The sequence below is a fragment of the Ostrea edulis genome, chromosome 7 (genome assembly GCF_947568905.1).
Source record: "Ostrea edulis chromosome 7, xbOstEdul1.1, whole genome shotgun sequence".
In the NCBI taxonomy this organism is placed as follows: Eukaryota; Metazoa; Mollusca; class Bivalvia; order Ostreida; family Ostreidae; genus Ostrea; species Ostrea edulis.
The window spans coordinates 45,934,456-45,955,526 of NC_079170.1; the positions used below are offsets into that span (position 1 = coordinate 45,934,456).

Below are 21,071 nucleotides of genomic sequence, written 5' to 3' on the forward strand. Positions count from 1 at the left end.
AATAGGACGCAAAACAACGTAAATATGTACTTTATAAAGGACAGGGCCGTAAATTAACCTTCAATTTGGAGGAGGCAGGAAATTAGGCGGGGGTCTGGGGGCCGCCCAGGCCCCCAGACGCTGAGCACATTTTGTGCACACTGAACACGTTTCGTGCAAAATCCTTGATTCTAGGGCCTTCTAAGATGTTACTTGACTAACTCATTCTAAAAGAAAGATTTGGAATGCTTTTTAAGGGAGGTATCATGTTCTTAGTTATTGGAAACAACACAAATTCTAATGAACTTTAAATTTTAATTTTTTTTGGCTCAAAAGTTGGAGGAGGCAGCTGCCTCCTCCGCCTCCATGTAATTTACGGCCCTGAAGGAACTGGATGTATGATAGGGAATTAAATATTAAACTGGTTCCCCGCATGATACACACAAACTAGAGAATTAAGTGAGGTCAAGTACCAGTTTAATTAAATGTTAGCGGGTAATGCAATTTTTTTGTCAAAGTTTGTGACCTTGATATTCCGTTTAACAAACTGAAGAAAGACATTTTATCATTTATATTTTTCTGTAATTCTTAAAAAATATAAATACTTTCAAGTAGGTAAGATATAGATCTTGCTGATCTGTACCACGTGTATGTCACCTGATCTTGATTCGTCTCTATATTTGGTCATGATTTCCATATATGGTGGAGGGTAAAGGGAACTATCTATAGTCCAAGAAAGACAAACTTTAAACTCATGAAATAAACCATCGTATAAAATGGATAAGTGTTATTTATTCTTTTGAATTCAAATAAAAAAGGAAACATATTTTCAAACAATTTCAATAATGCCGCGAGGTCGCAGAGTTCGTGAAATGTGTATGTTTTAAAAGTATCAAAATATCAACGCTGTAATATTAGCATGTTGTATTAATTCCACGTTCTGAGTACAACCTAGAATTTGAAATAATTCTAACGTTGTACATAATGTCTCGATTATTATTATTATCATCATTCACACGCGGAGAGACGGCACTAAAACACCCTGAGATGTAGAACTAAATTCAAACAAAATTTATCTTCATATTATAGTTGCACAAATGACGAGCAATGAATTTCATTAAGCAAAAAACACACAGTAAACGTAGATATTGCTATGCAGTGCCCTAAAAAAGAATTGTTTTTTTTTTTTAAATAAAAAACTACTATAGGGTAGTGGGTGGAAGCTAGTGTTAGCATGATTTAATATTATGATTACAGATAGAACTAAACCAGGGTGGATCCAGGAATTGCGGTTACGGGGGGCGCCACTTTATGAGGCAGTGGGTCTAGGACAAAGCTCCTGGATTTTATAGATTTTATGGGGCTTGAAATATTTTCTCCTATTTAGTCATTTGTACTATTTTCTATCATTTTTTAAAAGGTGAAATTAATAAAATGACCCAAATTTTAATGTTTCTTTTTTTTTTAAAATTAAGTTCTCCCAATAAAGTAATTCAAGAAATCAAAAGATTCTGTGATTTATTTCTCCGGGAGTGGAAGAAATTATAGCTTCTTTTATCGTTTAGTACATGCGCCCCCTCTAAATCCGCCACTGCAAACAGCCCGAGATTACCAGCATATTACAAAATGTTCGGTACCAATTTGCATTACGCCTACACGTTAAATTCTTGATAGAAAATGGTACTGGAAACCTTTATGCTTTATAATATTAATATTAATCTTCTTTTTAAAAAAAACCCCAGATTTGTAATGAAAATATGTCTGGTAGAACACTATCGAATCCATTCGACTTAGGGTAAAGAAAGATAATCCCGAATAAAAGAAAGATAATCCGAATGATTTGGAACTCTTTTATATTTCGAGGTAGAAAATGTAGATGTTGGTAAACTTTGACAGAGACGAAATCCTCGGCTGATGATCGGGAAAGAATAATGAAATTTCGAGTAAAATACAGAAATGTGAGCAGAACTGTCACTGTGGAAGAAGATGACGGCTCCGGCAGGACGCTTTCTGATCTGAATGGCGCCGTCTCAGAGACGTTTAGTGATTTATTGGCAGGGTAAAGATACGGTGTTCTTTTAAAACTCAACCGCAGGGGCTTGTTCACATATATGACGTTATGTATTTTATACGAAGGTATACTTTATCAGGCCTATATAAGTATATAAATATATATGACAAGTTCCTGTGATACCCGAACAGCTGAAAATAACTGCTGTTGAGAATTCCATTTTTTCATTTAAAGCAACCATTTACTGATCATCTGATATGCTAAATTTAAATGATCAATATTCCTAAAATTCCCGCATTTGCCCCAATGTGTTCCTTATGTTTTCGTATGGTATTCGGGTGGCACACTCACTTCTAACGTTGGTTACATGTGATTAGACCCTCGGCATTAACTTTGGCTGTATGTGAGAACGTATGGTCCGTGTCGCCCGTTTCTCCAGTTTCCTCACACACTAAAAACCACCCTATGTCAAAATCTGCGTAAAATTCAGGCTAGAGGTCTTACTAGAAATCAGTTTCCGTGGGCTCTCAGCATTTACGATGGAAATAAAATAAGATGTATTTATTGATAACTTTTAGTTAAACACAAGTGCTTCTTCAGTTTTACAATCCATGTTTACATGCATCTCTCATTATTTTAATCTTATAAAAGAAACTAATTTGAAAAGAACATTGTTTCAAAAGAAATTATCTTAAATGAAAGATGTACTAGTGAATTTTTTCAAATAGGTTCCTTACCGCTTTATGGTTTAAGGAGTTGGAGACTTGTGATATACATATATCCAAGTGTTGGATCTTGGATCCACCTACTTCTGGTTCAGGTTGTTTGGTATCTTCATTGTTTGCTGTTCACTGTATTTGTATGTCACGTGACTTGGTAGTAATCGAGAGAGAGGGTGTATGAGAGAGAGTGAGTTGTATTCACATATATATACTAAAACCCGTTTTACCTATCCACCTCATATCTACGCACACCTCCGAGGTTAAAAAGCACGTAGCATTTTTCTGAAGCTATAGGGTGAGGTAGACTGGTAAGGTTTTATCTGTTTTATATTACTATTGTTAGCAGTTAGAGGGATTCAGTTGCCAGTGGCCAGATGGCTCAGTTGGTGGAGCACCCAACTAGAGATTCAGGGGGCCTGTGTTTGAATCCCGATCTGGTCCATTGCGTTTTCTCCCTTCCTGTTACAATATATTAATAATTCATAGTTTAATGTTAAACATTTAAGTGTATTTAGTGTATTACGTGTAAAGTATGAATGTTAAATATACTGTATGAATGTTGTAGGTTTTTCAAGATAATTTATAGAACCCCAAGATTTGTTGCTGATTTCTACCGATGGGTTACATACATGATGGTATTTTTATATACATGCAGTACTATATGATATTACACACTTCTCAAGACACTTTCCTGCTGTGTTGCTGCCATTTTGTATATAACAGTATATAGGGATGTGCACATGTTCTGTAATATTGACGAGGATTGAATCTATCAATATATTCAGTACTTTGTATTCTATTCTTGCAGGGCATTTTACTTGAGCTTGAATAAGAAGGACAAACTCGGGGAGGAGAGCCAGACCCTGGAAGACCTGGGACTTGTGTCGGGGGATCTTCTGTATATTGTCAGCGATGAACCAGAAATTGAAGGAGTTCATGGTACTTAAACAAAACTTGTTCACAATTACAACGTATACATGTAGTTCAAATAGTGATGTATTTAGCTCAAAGGATTTAATTGGTCCATGCAAATTATGAATTGAATTAATTAATATAGATGGATCCTAGATATATATTATTGTCTGGTATTGTGCTCATTGGGAACTTTCATGGGACATTTTCAAATGCTTTTGAATATGTCATTAAATTGGCACATTAGTCTGAATTGATTTAAGGATCGCAATTTTTTTTTTCTTGGGGAGGGGGGCATGACCAAAATCATAATATGTCTTTCATGTTCAAAATGTGCTGTGCCATTAAAAGACAAGTGATCTTAGCATATTTTCTATTTTTCTTACATTCTCAAACTTATTTTATTTTTTAGCTCACCTGAACCGAAGGCTCAAGTGAGCTTTTCTGATCAAAATTTGTCTGTTGTCTGTCATCGTTGTCGTTGTAAACTTTTCACAATTTTATCTTCTTCTCCAGAACCACTGGGCCAATTTCAACCAAACTTAGCCAAAAGCATCCTTGGGTGAAGGGCTTTCAACTTTGTTCAAATGAAGGGCCATGTCCCTTTCAAAGGGGAGATAATCACAAAAATGCAAAAATAGGGTGGGGTCATTTAAAAATCTTCTTCTCAAAAACCACTGGGCCAGAAGAGCTGAAATTTACCTGAAAGCTTCCTGACATATTGCAGATTCAAGTTTGTTCAAATCATGGGCCCCGGGCGTTGGATGGGGCCACAATAGGGGATCAAAGTTTTACATACAAATATATAGGAAAAATCTTCTTCTCAATAACCACTGAGTCAGAAAAGCTGATATTTACAAGAAAACTTTCTGACATAGTGCAGATTCAAGTTTGTTCAAATCATGGCCCCCTGGGGGTAGGATGGGGCCACAAGTGGGGGGGGGGGGGTCAAAGTTTTACATACAAATATAGGGAAAATCTTTAAAAATCTTCTTCTCAAGAACCATTGGGCCAAAGAAGTTGACATTTACATGTAAGCTTTCTGACGTAGTGTAGATTCAAGTTCGCAAAAATCGTAGCCTCCAGGGGTAGTTGAGGCCATAATAGGGACTAAGGTTTTACATGCAAATATATATGGAAAGTCTTCAGATATGGGCCAAGGTGACTCAGGTGAGCGATGTGGCCCATGGGCCTCTTGTTTCTGTATATTTTCTGACTTCAATACAAATATGTTTATTTTTCTAAGGGAAAGTTTTGCTTCCCTTTTTTCCTCTTTCATCATTTTCTACCTAAAATTTTCTAAAACCTTCAAATAAACTTCGCCAATATAAAATCCTCCATAACATTTGAAATGACAGGACAGCTTTCATAAGAATTTCACTTTTAATTTGAAAAGAAATTACAAATTTTAGAAGGGTTATAGATTTTGAAAAATTAGAATGCCATATTTTGAGGCGGCTGTGACATTTCAGTATTTCATATTTCCATCAGCAATATTTCAATACATTAAATCTGAATGAATATGTAGATGTGTAAAGTTTGATATCTATATGTAGATGTGTAAAGTTTGATATCTATATGTAGATGTGTAAAGTTTGATATCTATAGCTCGCACGTAATATCATTTTTACACAAGTTTACAGATTGTTGGTTACCCTTTATACATAATTACAAAAATAATGACTTTTTAAACAAATCAATGGGAAACATAATTCACAAACTAAAATATCAAATGTCCCTGATATATGTTGATGATATGTCTATGATATAAAAAAATATTTGCCACATTTTTATCCTCCACAAAACAATTTTTATGACTGAAGTTAGTCTACATATAGGAGAGGGATTTTTGACCTTGAGAATCCTATTTTTGATGGCATTATTTTTTAAATAATCTGAAGGATTTGGTTATATATGTACATATGAACATATAATCAGATACAAAATGAGCATCTTTTGTTTAATTTTCAATCTACACTTTATATATATGTTAACACTGAGATCTCTAAGTGCATTACAGAGCAGCAGCAACCCTCTGTTCAGAGATCCACAAACAGACCTCTAGGACTGCTCGACACACAGGTTCAGAGTTTTCCACATCCCAGAAATGACCAACCTTCAACCTCTAGACAAAGCCAAACACAGAATGAAAATCCTCAAAATCAGCCATCTTGTTCAACAAATGATTCTCAAATAGAGGCTGAGAACATTCAAAGTGAGGCTGTGTATCCAGTTGACCCTGTTGTTGTGAGGCAGTGTCTTAGTGAGCCAAGACTGTGCAGTGAGTCCACGCTGGGCCGAGTACCAGCTCTGCTGAGTGAGTTGTACTCAGACTTACATTGCCAGTATCATGAGGAGGCTCTTTGTCTGGTTCTTCATGCACTCATGTTGGAGGCTGGGTACCAGTCAATCACACCTGTAAGTATGTAAAAAGACAATATAAATTACAGTCAACTTTGGATTATATTGAACTTCAGGAACCTCAGGAAATGTTCAATACATCCAAAGTTTAATATATAGCTAGAAATGTGATAATAAACATTGAACATGCATTGTATTATGTACATGTATGTTTAAATTCTATTGTGGTGGTCAGAGGGGTTTGATTGCCAGTGGCCAGATAGCTCAGTTGGTAGAGCACCTGACTGGAGATTCAGGGGGCCCAGGTTCGAATCCCAGTCTGGTCCATTGCATTTTCTCCTTTCTTGCTACATATCATGATATTGATCATGAAATATAACACACTTATAATATAACACGCTTAGGTTCTTTAAAAAAAACACCATTTGCATGCACTGTAATTACAGATTTTTTTCTTTTAGAATATGCTTGTACAGTGATTTAGTTCAACTGTTATAAAAACAATACACCATCTGGTCAACAGATTGTGAAATTACTTCATTACAAGGAATACTTCAATACAAGCAATATATCAATACAAACAGTATATCAATACAAGCACTACTCACTGAGACCACAAAGAATAGTAAGAATGTGGTTGGGGATTTATTTTGAATTCAATAGTTAGCAATGATTCAATACAAGCTATAATTCAATACAATCGATGATTCAATACAAGTTGAGTAAACTGTACATTCATGCATATCCAGTTCATGACCTTGAATGTCAGATGAGTCAAAATTTGTTGCACTTAATTCACCCATGGCTTCAGTGAATGAATCTTGAATGGAACACAAAACAACAAACATACAAAACAAGAAACATACACAACAGCAAACAAGCAAAACAACAAACATACATAACAATGAACAAACAAAACAATAAACATACAAAACAACATAAATACAAAACAACAAGCACACAAAACAACAAAGAAACAAAACAACAAAGAAACAAAACAAACATACAAAACAATAAAGAAACAAAACAACAAATAAAGAAAACAACAAACAAACAAAACATCAAACATACAAACTAAACAACAATACCAAACATACAAAACAATAAAGAAACAAAACAACAAACAAACAAAACAATAAAATACAAAACAACAGACATACAAATCAGCAAACAAGCAAAACAACAAACACACAAAACAACAAACAAACAAAACAACAAACATACAAAACATCAAACAAACAAATACAACAAACAAACAAAACAATAGACATACAAAACTACATATACACAAAACAACAAACAAATAAAACAACAAATATACAAAACAACAAACATAGAAAACAACAAACAGATAAAGCAACAAACAGAAAAAACAACAAACAAAAAATCAAACAAACAAAAACAAACAAAACAATAAACATACAAAACAACAAACAAAACAACAATGACACAAAACAACAAACAAAACATCAAACAAACAAAAACAAACAAAACAATAAACATACAAAACAACAAACAAAACAACAACGACACAAAACAACAAACAAAACATCAAACAAACACAACATTGTTCAGGAACTGTTACAGTGCTGGTTATCTACAGGCACTGTACAGTCATTCTATTTTAACCTCGAGTTTTTTAACACTTCTGATGTCAGATTGGTCACTAGTGGTATCTGATGACATTCCACTCACCCAGTTTAGTTCAGCCTTCAAATTATTTGTCATTGAAAACCCAGCAACCATTGCATTACAGACAATTTTATCGCTTGGGTTTGAATTTACTATTACTGTAAAGAGTAGTTACATTGTATCATTTGTACAGTCTGCAAATATGAACTAATTTTACTGAGTGCATCATTTGTTTGGTCTGTAGACACAAACTTATTTTACAGTTTTTTACTGAGTGCCTCATTTGTATGGTCTGTAGAAACAAACTTATTTTACTGAGTGCCTCATTTGTATGGTCTGTGGAAGCTAATTTTACTGAGTGCCTCATTTGTATGGTCTGTAGACACAAACTTATTTTACTGAGCGCATCATTTGTAGTTGTCTGTAGACACAAACTAATTTTACTGAGTGCATCATTTGTATGATCTGTAGACACAAACTTATTTTACTGAGTGCATCATTTGTAGTTGTCTGTAGACACAAACTAATTTTACTGAGTGCATCATTTGTATGATCTGTAGACACAAACTTATTTTACTGTGTGCATCATTTGTAGTTGTCTGTAGACACAAACTTATTTTACTGAGCACATTATTTCAGACAGAGATCAGTCACCCCCAGCAGTGTGATTTCCCGTCAAACTCCGAGGTCGGTCCCAGTCGCTCCTGGAGGGACAGAGCCCCTGCCTTCTACAGTCTAGATTACACCCACCCCACCAGCGACCCCTCCGTGTATACACTTACTGCTGTACCCATGGGAGCCTCTCTTATTGTACATGGTAATTACATGTACCTCATGACTGTTGTACTCTTTATGTCGTATATTGATACTAATCTTTGCAATAAGGTAGCCCTTTTAGTTACCAAATAACACATATTTACGACAGTTAGAAATATGTGTGATTTGATCCGTAAATGTTAGCATCATATTCTGCGTTTCAAGTTTCTGTGGTTGCATTATATCTATATGTACCTATGTACATATATTTTGTGATTGTGATTTTCGCAGATTTTTTGTATCCGCAAAAAATGGGACAACCACAGAAAATACCTATTATACAGTAGTTGTATTTGCTTGGTCTTTGAATTACTAGCCCTATCGTCATTGGGAGCTGAGTAGCATAGCAACAGGGGGTGGTGAGAGGGGTTATGGTGGTGGTGAGAGAGGGTGTGGCCTCTGTTGCTGGGTATTTTAAAACATTTAAAAGCTACATGTAAATCCTGCAATGAACACATTTGACAATTAAAAACTGCACTGTAAAACTGAAATGTAGAACTTAAAAAACAATTTTAAAAAATGCATTGTAAAACTGAAATGTAGAATTTAAAACAATTTAAAAAAAATAGCACTGTAAAACTGAAATATTGAACTTGAAACAATTAAAAAACAACCTTAAAACTAAAATATTGAACTTAAGTCTAAATTGATGGGCTACAGGTGTAACAATATTGACTAGTCCTATCAAACGTTTAACTAGACAAGGGCTAGGGCTAGTTTTTATGTCCAACCATGACTTGTACCTGTTTTTATACCCCCAGAAAACAGTTAAGGGGAGGAGGTACACTGGAGTCACCTCCATCTGTCCGTAGTCTGGACTTAATTTGTCCAGAGTATATCTTTAACACTGATGAACAGATTTGATTAAAACTTTGTGTATATCTTGTATGAATAATGAAGTAGTGCACCTGCTATTTTGATTGAGATTTTTACACATTTAAGGAAGATATGAATACCCCCCCCCCCTCCATTTATAGGGAGGGGGGTATGTTGTCATTGTCCAGAGTATATCTTGAAAACCATTTATTCTTCAATGAGCACAAATTCACGATTTCCCTTTATACGAGGCAATGTGTTTTGCAGGGGGTATTTGTTCTGTTAAATTAGGACAGTTCTGTATTTACTTGTTATGATGGGGGAACATGAATTTCATAATTGGACAAAATGTTCTAAAAGCTGCATGACATAATGAACCCTCATTGTATTTATAAAAGGAACACCATGTGTTTTATTGTAAAAATATATTGAATTGATTATTATCCCCAGCCCTATGACAAACTATTTTGCTGTCTGTTTGTGTTTTGGCGTTTCTACGGATGTCCATCTGTTTTTTGTTGTTGTCAGTCACCAGTAGGTCACAGTTTTTGCCAGTGTTCTCAGAAATCATAAATCATGCCTGTTAATTCAACTTCATATTTTGATATTCACAGTTGCCAATGCACTTCCTTATATGACAATACAAGTTATGAAATTGACATTCAATTTCTTGTAACATGAAGTTGGTCTTGTGATCAGTCTTTTCTTGCGTATGAATACAATCATCGCTTCAAAAGTCAGATTCTCTCGTTTGGCTTCTTGCTTATGCAATGCAGGATTTAGTGCCCCCCTTTCACCACAAATTTAAAAAATAGAAAATTTTGCTAGTAAAATTTCAGATTGGCACCCAAAATGGCTGAGTATTTGGGCTAATGCTTGACTTTCACATGTGTGCCCCCCCCCCCCCCCCCCCCTTCAGAAACCCTGGATCTGCCACTGCAATGACATCATAACAGAAACAAATGCATCAGGATATTAATACAGAGTTATTTTGTCAACAGACTAGAATTTTATCAATTTATAAAAACAGAAACATTAAACATTTACATCTCATACATCATTTACCTCTCTAAGTAAACATACCACCCTTCGGGCATAATAGGATTTGATCACGGGACCAACTTCATGTCATATCCCCAATAACACTAAAAAATGATATCTTATTTCTTAGATATAAAATTTAACAATTTTTGCTTAGACTACTTTCCTGTGTGATAAATTTTCTAGATCCCATGTTAATAGATGATTCACAATAGCATATTCATATATGTAATACATTTTAGGACATATCAAGATGGCTGACGATGTAGAGAAGTGCCAGTGTCAACTGAAAACATTGGATTTTGTTCGAATTTTAACCCCAGGTACATAATTCTTATGAATGGACAAAATGGAGTAAATATTTTAACTTTTATGAATGACCTGTAGAAGCTAAATATAAAAACTATCCATAAGAATAGAACCAAACTTTCATGAGGTTGATTTATAGTACCCACATAGATATATGTGTAGGACAGGGAGACTGAGTATGAGAGTGAGACTCAGATGTGTGGTAACAGGGACAGGAATTATTTTACATTTACTTTATAGAGCCAAACACTTGTTACCAGAATCTACCCAAATTGTCCAGAATGTTTAAGGATGCTGTGTGCTTACCTCTTCTTCACAAATACAGAGACGGTATGTAACGAGGAAGTTCAGCGTGACAATTATTGATCGTCAGATAAATGTGAACAGAGATCTTTGATATACACATGCATTTAAGATGCAGCTTTGTAAAGATGTTCTCTGCTTGAATTTTTAAGCTGAAACATTTAAAATTTAAAAAATGTTCATGCTCAAATCATGTAAATTAAATAAATGTAAAAGAGGTTATTTACGCTGGAGTGGGCGGGGGGTGGGTGGGGAGGTTAGTACACTTTTTCCACATCCAACATTGCGTGTGGGGGAAAAATAAGTGGGAGCTGAGAATAATTTATATTATATCAAATATTCATAACTATACACATAGGGGAAATTTATGTGCCTATTATTTGACTGTGTAATCAGTATGAATTTACCACATCTGTAAATAACCACATTAACAGTATAATGTGTATTGATATACTCATGATGAACTTAAAATCCATAATAGAAAAATAAAAATCATCCTCTTTTTTATTCTCACTCAGCAATGGATTTGGTGCCTTTACATGGACTACAAGCTCTAAGTAATGAATTGAAGGTAACAAAAGAAAATTAGAGATTTTTATATTGTTGGTGAGTTTTTGAATTGGTAGTGTTGTTTTATTCAAATTCTGGTGAATTTTTATTTAGCTGAAGATTCTAGGTCATTTAGATGTTGTCAGTCTGTTGAGAATGTCAGAGGTGTGTAAAGAGTTCTGCAGCCTCAGTAATGACAGATATGTGTGGAGACGGCTGTTTTTGTCCCATTTTGGCAGTAAGTAAATTGTGCATTGGAAGCTTTAAAGAAGCACTTAATGCTCATTGTCATTTCAAATAATAAGATATCAAATCTATGTCCACATTCTGTTATTTTGTTCTTGGTTTCCAAAAATTCTAAATTCTCTGCAACATGTACCTACATCACTTGAATTCTAGAGCCTGTGTATCAAAATATTCAATTTGTAAATTTTCTGAAATAAGCAATGTTTTGTTCCAGTACATGAACAGTACATGTTTTTGCTAATACAAGTCTTAAAGTAGGCTTTGCAAAAATATTGTGACCGTTTCAAATTTGACAGAGGGGTACACGTGTATATGAGCGTAAAAAAAATGCTGTTACCATGGTTACGGTTCCACTTGTAGACACCGTTGTATATAGGTTTTAGTATGAATCTTAAGAAAATAATGATATTTTTAAATTTTTATCCAGTAGTGTATTTCTTAGCAATGAAACATAATTTATGCAAAAAAATATATGCAAATTTACAGTGTTTGCAAATTCATTTTACAATATTTTGATATTATTTTTAGATCGAGCACAGAATGTTTTAAATCAGAACTGGAAAGAGGTAAGTAAAGAGTTCTCCGTGTAATTTTGATTTACCTACACTGTACAGCTTATGCAAATACATGTACCTTTGTTCATATGTCTCCCTGGAATTTGATATGTAAGCAGGCACTGACTGTTGCATTGATAGATGTGTACTCACTTTGACAAGGTCTTCCACTGTAATTGTAAAGTAATGGTGAGATCTATCATGAATGTGAGTAACGGTTAATTGTTATATTACAGTAACATTGAACTCGACGTAAAAATGACTGATTAGTTACGATTGTTACATTATAGCAACATTGAACCTGACTTAAGTACGACTGATCAGTAACAATCGTTATATTACAGTAACATTGAACCCGACGTAAAAACAACTGATCAGTAACAATCGTTATATTACAGTAACATTGAACCCGATGTAAAAACAACTGATCAGTAACAATCGTTACATTATAGTAACATTGAACCTGACGTAAAAACGACTGATTAGGGATCGTATGGCAAGTTCAAGTACATGTACATATGTAGCTGGTATTGATGTTTTGAAATTTTTAGTATAATATATAATAATGTACAGTGGAGCCTCAGTAATCCGGACGGCATTAATCCGGACACTTCACCTTCCGGATTATATTTTTAGGGAACAGAATTTTCCCACGTTATTTTGCATCATTAATCCGGAAATTCGCGTTCCGGATCCGGACGGTCAATTTTTACTACAAAATGTTAAAATACATTAGAAATTGTATCGTTAATCCAGACGGTGATTTTTTTTAGGGAAGGTCTGTGTCAGACAATTTTAGCAAGGCGTGAATTATAAAGAAAACAAGCCAAATTTTTTAATTGAAGCGATTACCTGCACCCTTTCAACACCTACCTTAAGTTAGGTGGTATGTGATGATGTTTGGAGTGCTAATATACATGTACAATGTAAGCATATGCAAATACATTGCACACGTATATTTCAATGTTAGTGCTCTGAAATGCATGTAAATGTTAACAGTATTATAATTTATTTACTAATGCATATGGTTAAATCAAAGGATAGAATGTGTTTAATTCACTACATATAAAAAAAGTAGGCATATTGGTTACTTATGTAAAGATAGAAAATATGCGATTCAGTTATCAGACGCTTCATTTATCCGAACAATTTTGCTGGGAACCAAATTGTCCGGATTAACGAGGCTCCACTGTAAATACTCAGCGTATAAAAGTTTCAGTGACAGTTTATGATGTAACTATGTGAATGTTAAGGTAAGGTTTGCAACATTTTGACATGTAGCGAACAAAGTCATGTTGCATATCAGTATGTTCAGTAGGAGTTTATCTTTTTAAATTTTTTTTTTAAAAAAATCGCCCGTGTCGTTTTTTTTGACCAGATGGGCTTATTTTTGTGATGTTTTACATTTTCGGGAGCTTTGTACAAAAGGGAATACTAGTAGTATAAAAATTACACCGGCAAACTTATGGGGTAAAAAGCTGGTAGAATTTTTAAAAAGAGTATTATCTATTAGATTATACTAATTGGTAGATATAATGTTATTTTAAAACACAAAAACTAGCACTTTTTATAACCTGAATAAAATTTAAAATTGGTTGCCATGGCAACAAAATATGTATATTGAGCAGCTTTACAAGGTCTACGTCAGAATTTTTTTTACTTTAAACATAATATTTGGATCATAAATATTTAAGAAAGCATATAGAATTAATACCCACCGGGCTTTGTTTCCATGGTAACAGATGAAAAAGAATTATTTCATTTATCCGATTTGTCACTTTGTTTTATAATTGTACAACTTTTGAAGAGTGCATTGAGCATTTTCATGAATAAGATACAATTCCAGCCCCAAAATGATATTTATATTTATTTGTGAAGTATTGTAGTATCACATTTATTAGAAATTAAGATGTTGATTTTTTTTTCTCTAAATTCAATACAATACAATATTTTCAATATCCCGGCGGGTTTTCTGCAGTTGTGCTTCGTCATTAATTGTGTTACATTAGCCTGAACCTGTCTTATATACAACATCTTTGAAATAATTTCCCTCTCCTTGTTCCATTGTTTGATGTTTGTTTACATAGTTGAACATACAACTGTAACCTTCGTGACAATATAAAGCCCGGTCAGTGGTGAATCTAGAGAGAGAGGGGGGGGGGGGGGGGGGGTAACGTAAAGTTAGAAAAATGACACTAATAAAGCTGTTTTATGTCGACGTTATGCAAATGTTCCTCAGACAAAATTAAGACTATTTCAAGATGTACAAGAGAAGACCCCTTTTTTATGGCGTCGAGCTTTGCTCGAACGGCATCTAGTCAGCGTGTACGACTGAATCAGCTGAAAAGTTTACGCGACCGAAAGTGTCAGACTATCGATGCTTCCGCGGAAAAATCCCGCGCTGTTTGTAATGGCGTATGAATATCTGTACTGTTTAATGATTTACGACATTTTAAAGTTGTTAATGAGAAACAAATGAAAATTATCACATTGATTTACTTTAACATATAAAAACTTTCACAAAAAATAAAAACAAATCAAATAAAAATTCCAATTTCAATGCGAACTACATTTGCAAAGTCACGTGATGTCTGAAACGATAGCGTGTCTAGACGAAAGATAGCGTGGGTTTTGTTTGTAAACATTGCGTGCTGTTGGCGAAATTTAAACTGAGAAATAGTGTATCGCGGATTATTTATGGTCATTATATTTTAGGGTAGGTAATGTTTATTTGACTACATAGCATTCTCAGTAGGGTATTAACGCATCTGTAGGTTTGCAAATCATTGGTCAACTCGGTATATAAACACTGGCACGTGTTAATGTTATTGTAAACAAACCAAGCACGGAAGCATTCATTATTATAAGGCTTTCAAGTAAAGGTTTTTGTGGAGGTAAAAGTTACTGAATTAACAAAATTTTTTTTTAATCTGACTAGATTTTCATCTCTTGAGATGCTAGCAGTGATATATACTACAAATGGTCCATAGTTGTTTACATTGTTGCACATATTTCTTATTAAAATTTTGGTTTAAAACTTATTTCTTGTTTTTATTATGTTATCAACAAGTACATGCAATGCTGCCCTTTACAACTATTAAAAGGAGAGTTCTCACAACAGTTGACTTTTTCACTAAATATCTTAATGCACAAATTTTCAGTTCTTTGTGAATTACATCTGTGCCAAGGATTGTAGAGTACTCCCTTGGCTAGCAAAGATGTGAGAATAATTGAGAGCAATGGTTGATCACAAAAATCTTCATTATTTAATAACATTAGATATTGTAAATAATCCTTTGAAAAATATTCTGAAGAAATGAATGGAATTGTAAAAAAAATATATCTGTAATTGAATTTTTGTGTGAAAAGAGCTACTGTACAGATGTATTAGAAGCATTATTCCTGTATGAAGGATAAATATTCTTGGTATTGCTTGAATTCAAAGCTGTATGTGTGTTTTTAATACATGTACAGCTAATCTTCGTTATCGGGAATATGTAAATAGAGTTGCCAGTCCAAACCACTTCTTTTTTGTGTGTGTGTTATCCTTGTTATCGCAAATCCTTGGATATCTCAAATTTAATTTCAGTCCTGTTGAATTTGCAATAACAAGGTGTGACTGTAGTCAATGGCATCAAAATATTCACAGGTAGAAGACTCTCCATTGAGATTTATATAAAGCTATATCTACTCTGTGTACATACAATAAGGGATGAAGCATTGATAAACTGGACAGTATATAGTTTCATTATAATCTTTTCTTTCTTAGCACGACGCCATTGTGGCCCTTCAGGCCTTTGATTTTATTCTTACATGATCATATTAGTCACATTCTCTACATTTCAAAGTTCATGCGATAAATCGCTCTATCAGCACAAGTAGATGTCATAGCATTGAAATACGAAGTGCATGTAATTAGAGAGCACTGTCAGGTTTATTTTAAAAAATGCTTGTGAATGTCATAAAAATTCCTAGCTTCGTTATTGTCGAACCTTATCTTTGAAGATACTATTCACAAACAATGATCGATTATAACTGCATCAAAATAAATCCTACTTCACCTAGCAAGATTCGCAGAGATTACATGGCCACAACATAATTTTAATGGAAATTAACCATAGTGCATACTACATATGTATATATAAAAATGTGTAGACTTTCATAATATCAAAGAAAATAATTGATAAATGATCATTTGAGAAACATTATTATTATTTTGTCATAGAGGGTTACACACACGCCGGTTGACACTTGACAGCAGTAGTAGATAACAAGTAAATATTATGACATTTCCCTCAATTCAACTATGACGTGACGCATTTTTTCATTATGACGTCATAAAGCACGAAGTGCGCTGAGGTATATCAAGAGTTATCTCCCTGTTGTTGCAAACCTTACCTTAAGCTGTTTCTTTGACAGCTGTATAAGTATGTGAATGATGAGCTGTATATGAATAATGAGCTGTATATGTATGTGAATGGTGAGCTGTATTTGTATGTGAATGATGAGCTGTGTATATATGTGAATGATGAGCTGTGTATGTATGTGAATAACGAGCTGTGTATATATGTGAATGATGAGCTGTGTATATATGTGAATAATGAGCTGTGTGTGTATGTGAATGATGAGCTCTGTATGTATATGAATGATGAGCTGTATTTGTATGTGAATAATGAGCTGTATATGTATGTGAATGATGAGCTGTGTATGTATGTGAATAATGAGCTGTGTATATATGTGAATGATGAGCTGTGTATGTATGTGAATGATGAGCTCTGTATGTATGTGAATAATGAGCTGTGTATGTATGTGAATGATGAGCTGTATGTGTATGTGAATAATGAGCAGTATGTGAATGATGAGCTGTACATGTTTGTGAATGATGAGCTGTGTATGTATGTAAAAAATGAGCTGTATGTGAATAATGAGCTGTGTATGTATGTGAATAATGAGCTGTATGTGAATAATGAGCTTATGTGAATAATGAGCTGTATGTGAATAATGAGCTGTATGTGAATAATGAGCTGTGTATGTATGTGAATGATGAGCTGTGTATGTATGTGAATAATGAGCTGTATGTGAATAATGAGCTGTGTATGTATGTGAATAATGAGCTGTATTTGTATGTGAATGATGAGCTGTATGTGAATGATGAACTGTGTGTGTATGTGAATAATGAGCTGTGTGTGTATGTGAATGATGAACTGTGTATGTATGTGAATGATGAGCTGTATGTGTATGTGAATGATGAGCTGTATGTGAATAATGAGCTGTGTATGTATGTGAATAATGAGCTATGTATGTATGTGAATGATGAGCTGTGTATGTATGTGAATGATGAGCTGTGTGTGTATGTGAATAATGAGCTGTGTATGTATGTGAATGATGAGCTGTATGTGTATGTGAATGATGAGCTGTATGTGAATGATGAACTGTGTGTGTATGTGAATAATGAGCTGTGTGTATATGTGAATGATGAACTGTGTATGTATGTGAATGATGAGCTGTATGTGTATGTGAATGATGAACTGTATATGTATGTGAATGATGAGCTGTATATGTATGTGAATGATGAGCTGTGTGTGTATGTGAATGATGAACTGTATGTGAATGATGAACTGTGTGTGTATGTGAATAATGAGCTGTATATGTATGTGAATGATGAACTGTGTATGTATGTGAATGATGAGCTGTATATGTATGTGAATGATGAACTGTGTATGTATGTGAATGATGAGCTGTGTGTGTATGTGAATGATGAACTGTGCATGTATGTGAATGATGAACTGTATGTATGTGAATGATGAGCTGTATATGAATAATGAGCTGTGTATGTATGTGAATGATGAGCTGTATGTGAATGATGAGCTGTATTTTTATTTGAATGATATACAATGTATACTATTTATTGACAGCTGTAAATGTATGTGAATGATATACAATGCACTATTTTTTTGACAGCTGTATATGTATGTAAATGATATAGAATGTATTATTATACCTCAGTATGAAAATTCTATGCAACGCGTAATCTGATTGGTCTAGACAGTCACGTGCCAGGGAAGACAAAACTTCATATCTCCCTCTCAAACATTTTATCTCCCTATCATATTTCCCCTCAGGCAGCTTCGTGCATTTTCCATAAATTTAACGTCAAAGTAAACGAAGTGTATTATGACGTCACAATAAGTCCAAGTCATTCTACTTTCATAGTTCGTAAGGCACAAAATATGCGGGTCTCTGATATACAGTTTTAAAATCGACTGATTTTGGTTGATATAAGTAAATCAGCATTCAAGGAGAATGGAAATACAAAAACTGGTTATCATATCACTGTGTTTCGCTGTTTGTACCTTCTATATATACGTTGACGGCGCGCTGTTACTGTTAGGGCAATCTCAGCTACATACATGTACGATGTATAAATGAGTAAACTCCAATCTCAATACAATTTTGTGGTCTTGCTTTGTTTCGGTATAATAAACAATTTATTGCATGAATGTTCGGGAGATATGAAGATTTATTCACCCAAGAAAAATCATATTCCCCTCGGGCGTTGCCCTCGGGGAATATGATTTTTCTTGGGTGAATAAATCTTCATATCTCCCTCACTATCATGCAATAAATGTATACTATTTATTGACAGCTGTATATGTATGTAAATGATATACAATGTATTATTTATTGACAGCTGTATAAGGCAGAATACAGAAACAGGAAGCAGCACAGGAAGTGGCTGACTCAAATGACGGTCTTGGTTCCTCCGTTTATTCCAGCCGACCCCTATACTCAAAGGATCCCCCCACTGGCCCCATTCGGACCTGGTGTGATTGGAGGAGACTATGATTTGTACCCCCAGTTTCATGGTTTGTGGGATAATAAATAGAGTCTGTGCCCAAGAGTCATTGAGAATTCTGGCTTTGAGGTTACAAAACTTTTTTTAGCACATTTTCATACTCAAACTCCTTGCTGTCATACCCATACTCAATATATATATATATATATATATATAATACATACATACTAAAATGGAGTACATGCTCAAGATTTTTTGAGTAGGCTTTGGAGCTTGCTCAGAGTTATACTAAAAACAACCATGGCAGAGTTTGAGTATGAGTACGGTAAAAGTTTTATGAACTACAGTCAAACCTCAATATCTTGAACTCGATAACATTGAGAAAAAACTAATAGATATCCGAGGATTTGAGATATCAAGGGTGAAATTCTCATTAAAATATCAATAATAAGTGGTCGGGACTTCAGAATCACTTTGACATCCATGGTATTAGGAATATTGGTGTTCAAGATACTGAAGTTCAACTCTACCTACAAATGTTAGGAGTTTGAATTGAAAATCATTACAAATTGCATGAACACCCAGTGACCTTGTCTACTCTTACTTATAAATGAGCCAGCATGTAAAGTTTTGGCATAGAATATGTTCAATTGCAAAATCTGGTGACCAGGTTTAAAGTATCATGAAAAACATTTATATCGCCTTACAACAGAGCTACGGTAGAAGTGTAGTGTCCTTTTGAGGTTATTTATGTACGTTTTGTAGGTATCCCAAATCCTATTTTTGGACATCGCAGTGGACAGATGCCCATCTTGAGGCCTCGCTTTGACCCATTTGGTCCAGGCCAGAATTTTCTTCCTGGTCCAGGAGGAGGATTATATGACAGAAGCAGTAACAGATCCAGGTTTTCTCATGGATCCAGGAGTGGAAATTCCTGGTTTAATAGGGGACCAAGACTGTTCTAAGATTCTAGTATTTAAATCTTGTGGCTAGTTCCTTTATTGTCCATTTTGTTTTACATAAATGTTTAAACTAGTATTCCATTCTGCATATATGTATATCATTGAAAAGGGGAATCCAATGACTATGCTCTACAGATATATTGACAAAATAATTCGAAAATTTAGCTCACCTGAGCAGGAAGTACAATTGAGACTTTCTGATCACAATTTCTGTCGTGTTCATCTGTCTGTCTGTCCGTCTCTTTGTAAACTTTTAACATTTTCAACTTCTTCTATAGCACCACAGGGCCAATTTCATCTAAACTTGCCATAAAGCATCCTTTGGTAAACGGGATTTAAATTTGTTCAAATGAATGTTCACATCCTTTGGAAAGGAGAGATAATTATGAAATAGTGAAATTATGGTGACATCTTTTAAAAAAATTCTCGAGAACTACTGAACCAAAAAGCAAAATTTATGTGAAAGCTTCTTTAATGAGTGGAGATTCAAAACTGTTCAAATCATGGCCCCCATGGGTTGTGTGGAGGCACAGTAGGAAATCAAAGATTTACATAAGAAATTATAGAAAATTTGAAACAAAAAATGTTCTCCAGAGTAGCAGGCCCACATTAAATCATGTCAGTATGGAAACACTCCCAACTTGTGTGAATTCACTGGGTTTTTTTTCTTCCATGGACTCTTGGGTTAAGTTGGGGCTAAATCAGGGATCAAAGTTACATAATGCATGAATATAGGGGTGAGGGTTCTTGAAAATCTTTTTTAAAAATCTTTTCCAGAACAGCAAAGCCATGTTATTCATATTGATTTTGAAGCATCCCCATGTTGTGTGAATTCAAGTGTAGTAAAATGAGAATCTCATACTATGGTGTTAAAATTTGTCATGGGATTAAAGAGGGTAAAAATCCTCTGAAGAATAGCAGGGCAAAGGTGACTCAGTAGAGCATTGTAGGTCATGGGCCTATTATTTGTATTTATGAAATGTATATTGTCATTTGCCCATTTAGAAAAGTAATTATGCACCACAATTACACGAGACTAAGGCCTAGATTGAAATGTAGTTT

At 34.4% G+C, this 21,071-nt stretch overlaps 1 protein-coding gene and 1 non-coding gene across 2 annotated transcripts; both read left to right on the forward strand.

The window, feature by feature from the left end:
* Positions 1-1,827: 1,827 nt before the first annotated feature.
* LOC125654510 (F-box only protein 7-like) lies at positions 1,828-20,085 on the forward strand. The gene is made up of 11 exons (XM_048884473.2): positions 1,828-2,038; positions 3,521-3,651; positions 5,645-6,042; positions 8,257-8,434; positions 10,533-10,613; positions 10,840-10,929; positions 11,421-11,473; positions 11,566-11,689; positions 12,226-12,263; positions 18,943-19,117; positions 19,813-20,085. Exons 1-11 carry the CDS (start codon positions 1,911-1,913, stop codon positions 20,010-20,012), a joined length of 1,596 nt encoding a protein of 531 aa, XP_048740430.2. The 5' UTR covers positions 1,828-1,910; the 3' UTR covers positions 20,013-20,085.
* Positions 6,239-6,311, forward strand: Trnas-gga (transfer RNA serine (anticodon GGA)). Its single transcript has one exon. It is a non-coding gene; the product is annotated as a tRNA-Ser (tRNA).
* Positions 20,086-21,071: the final 986 nt, after the last annotated feature.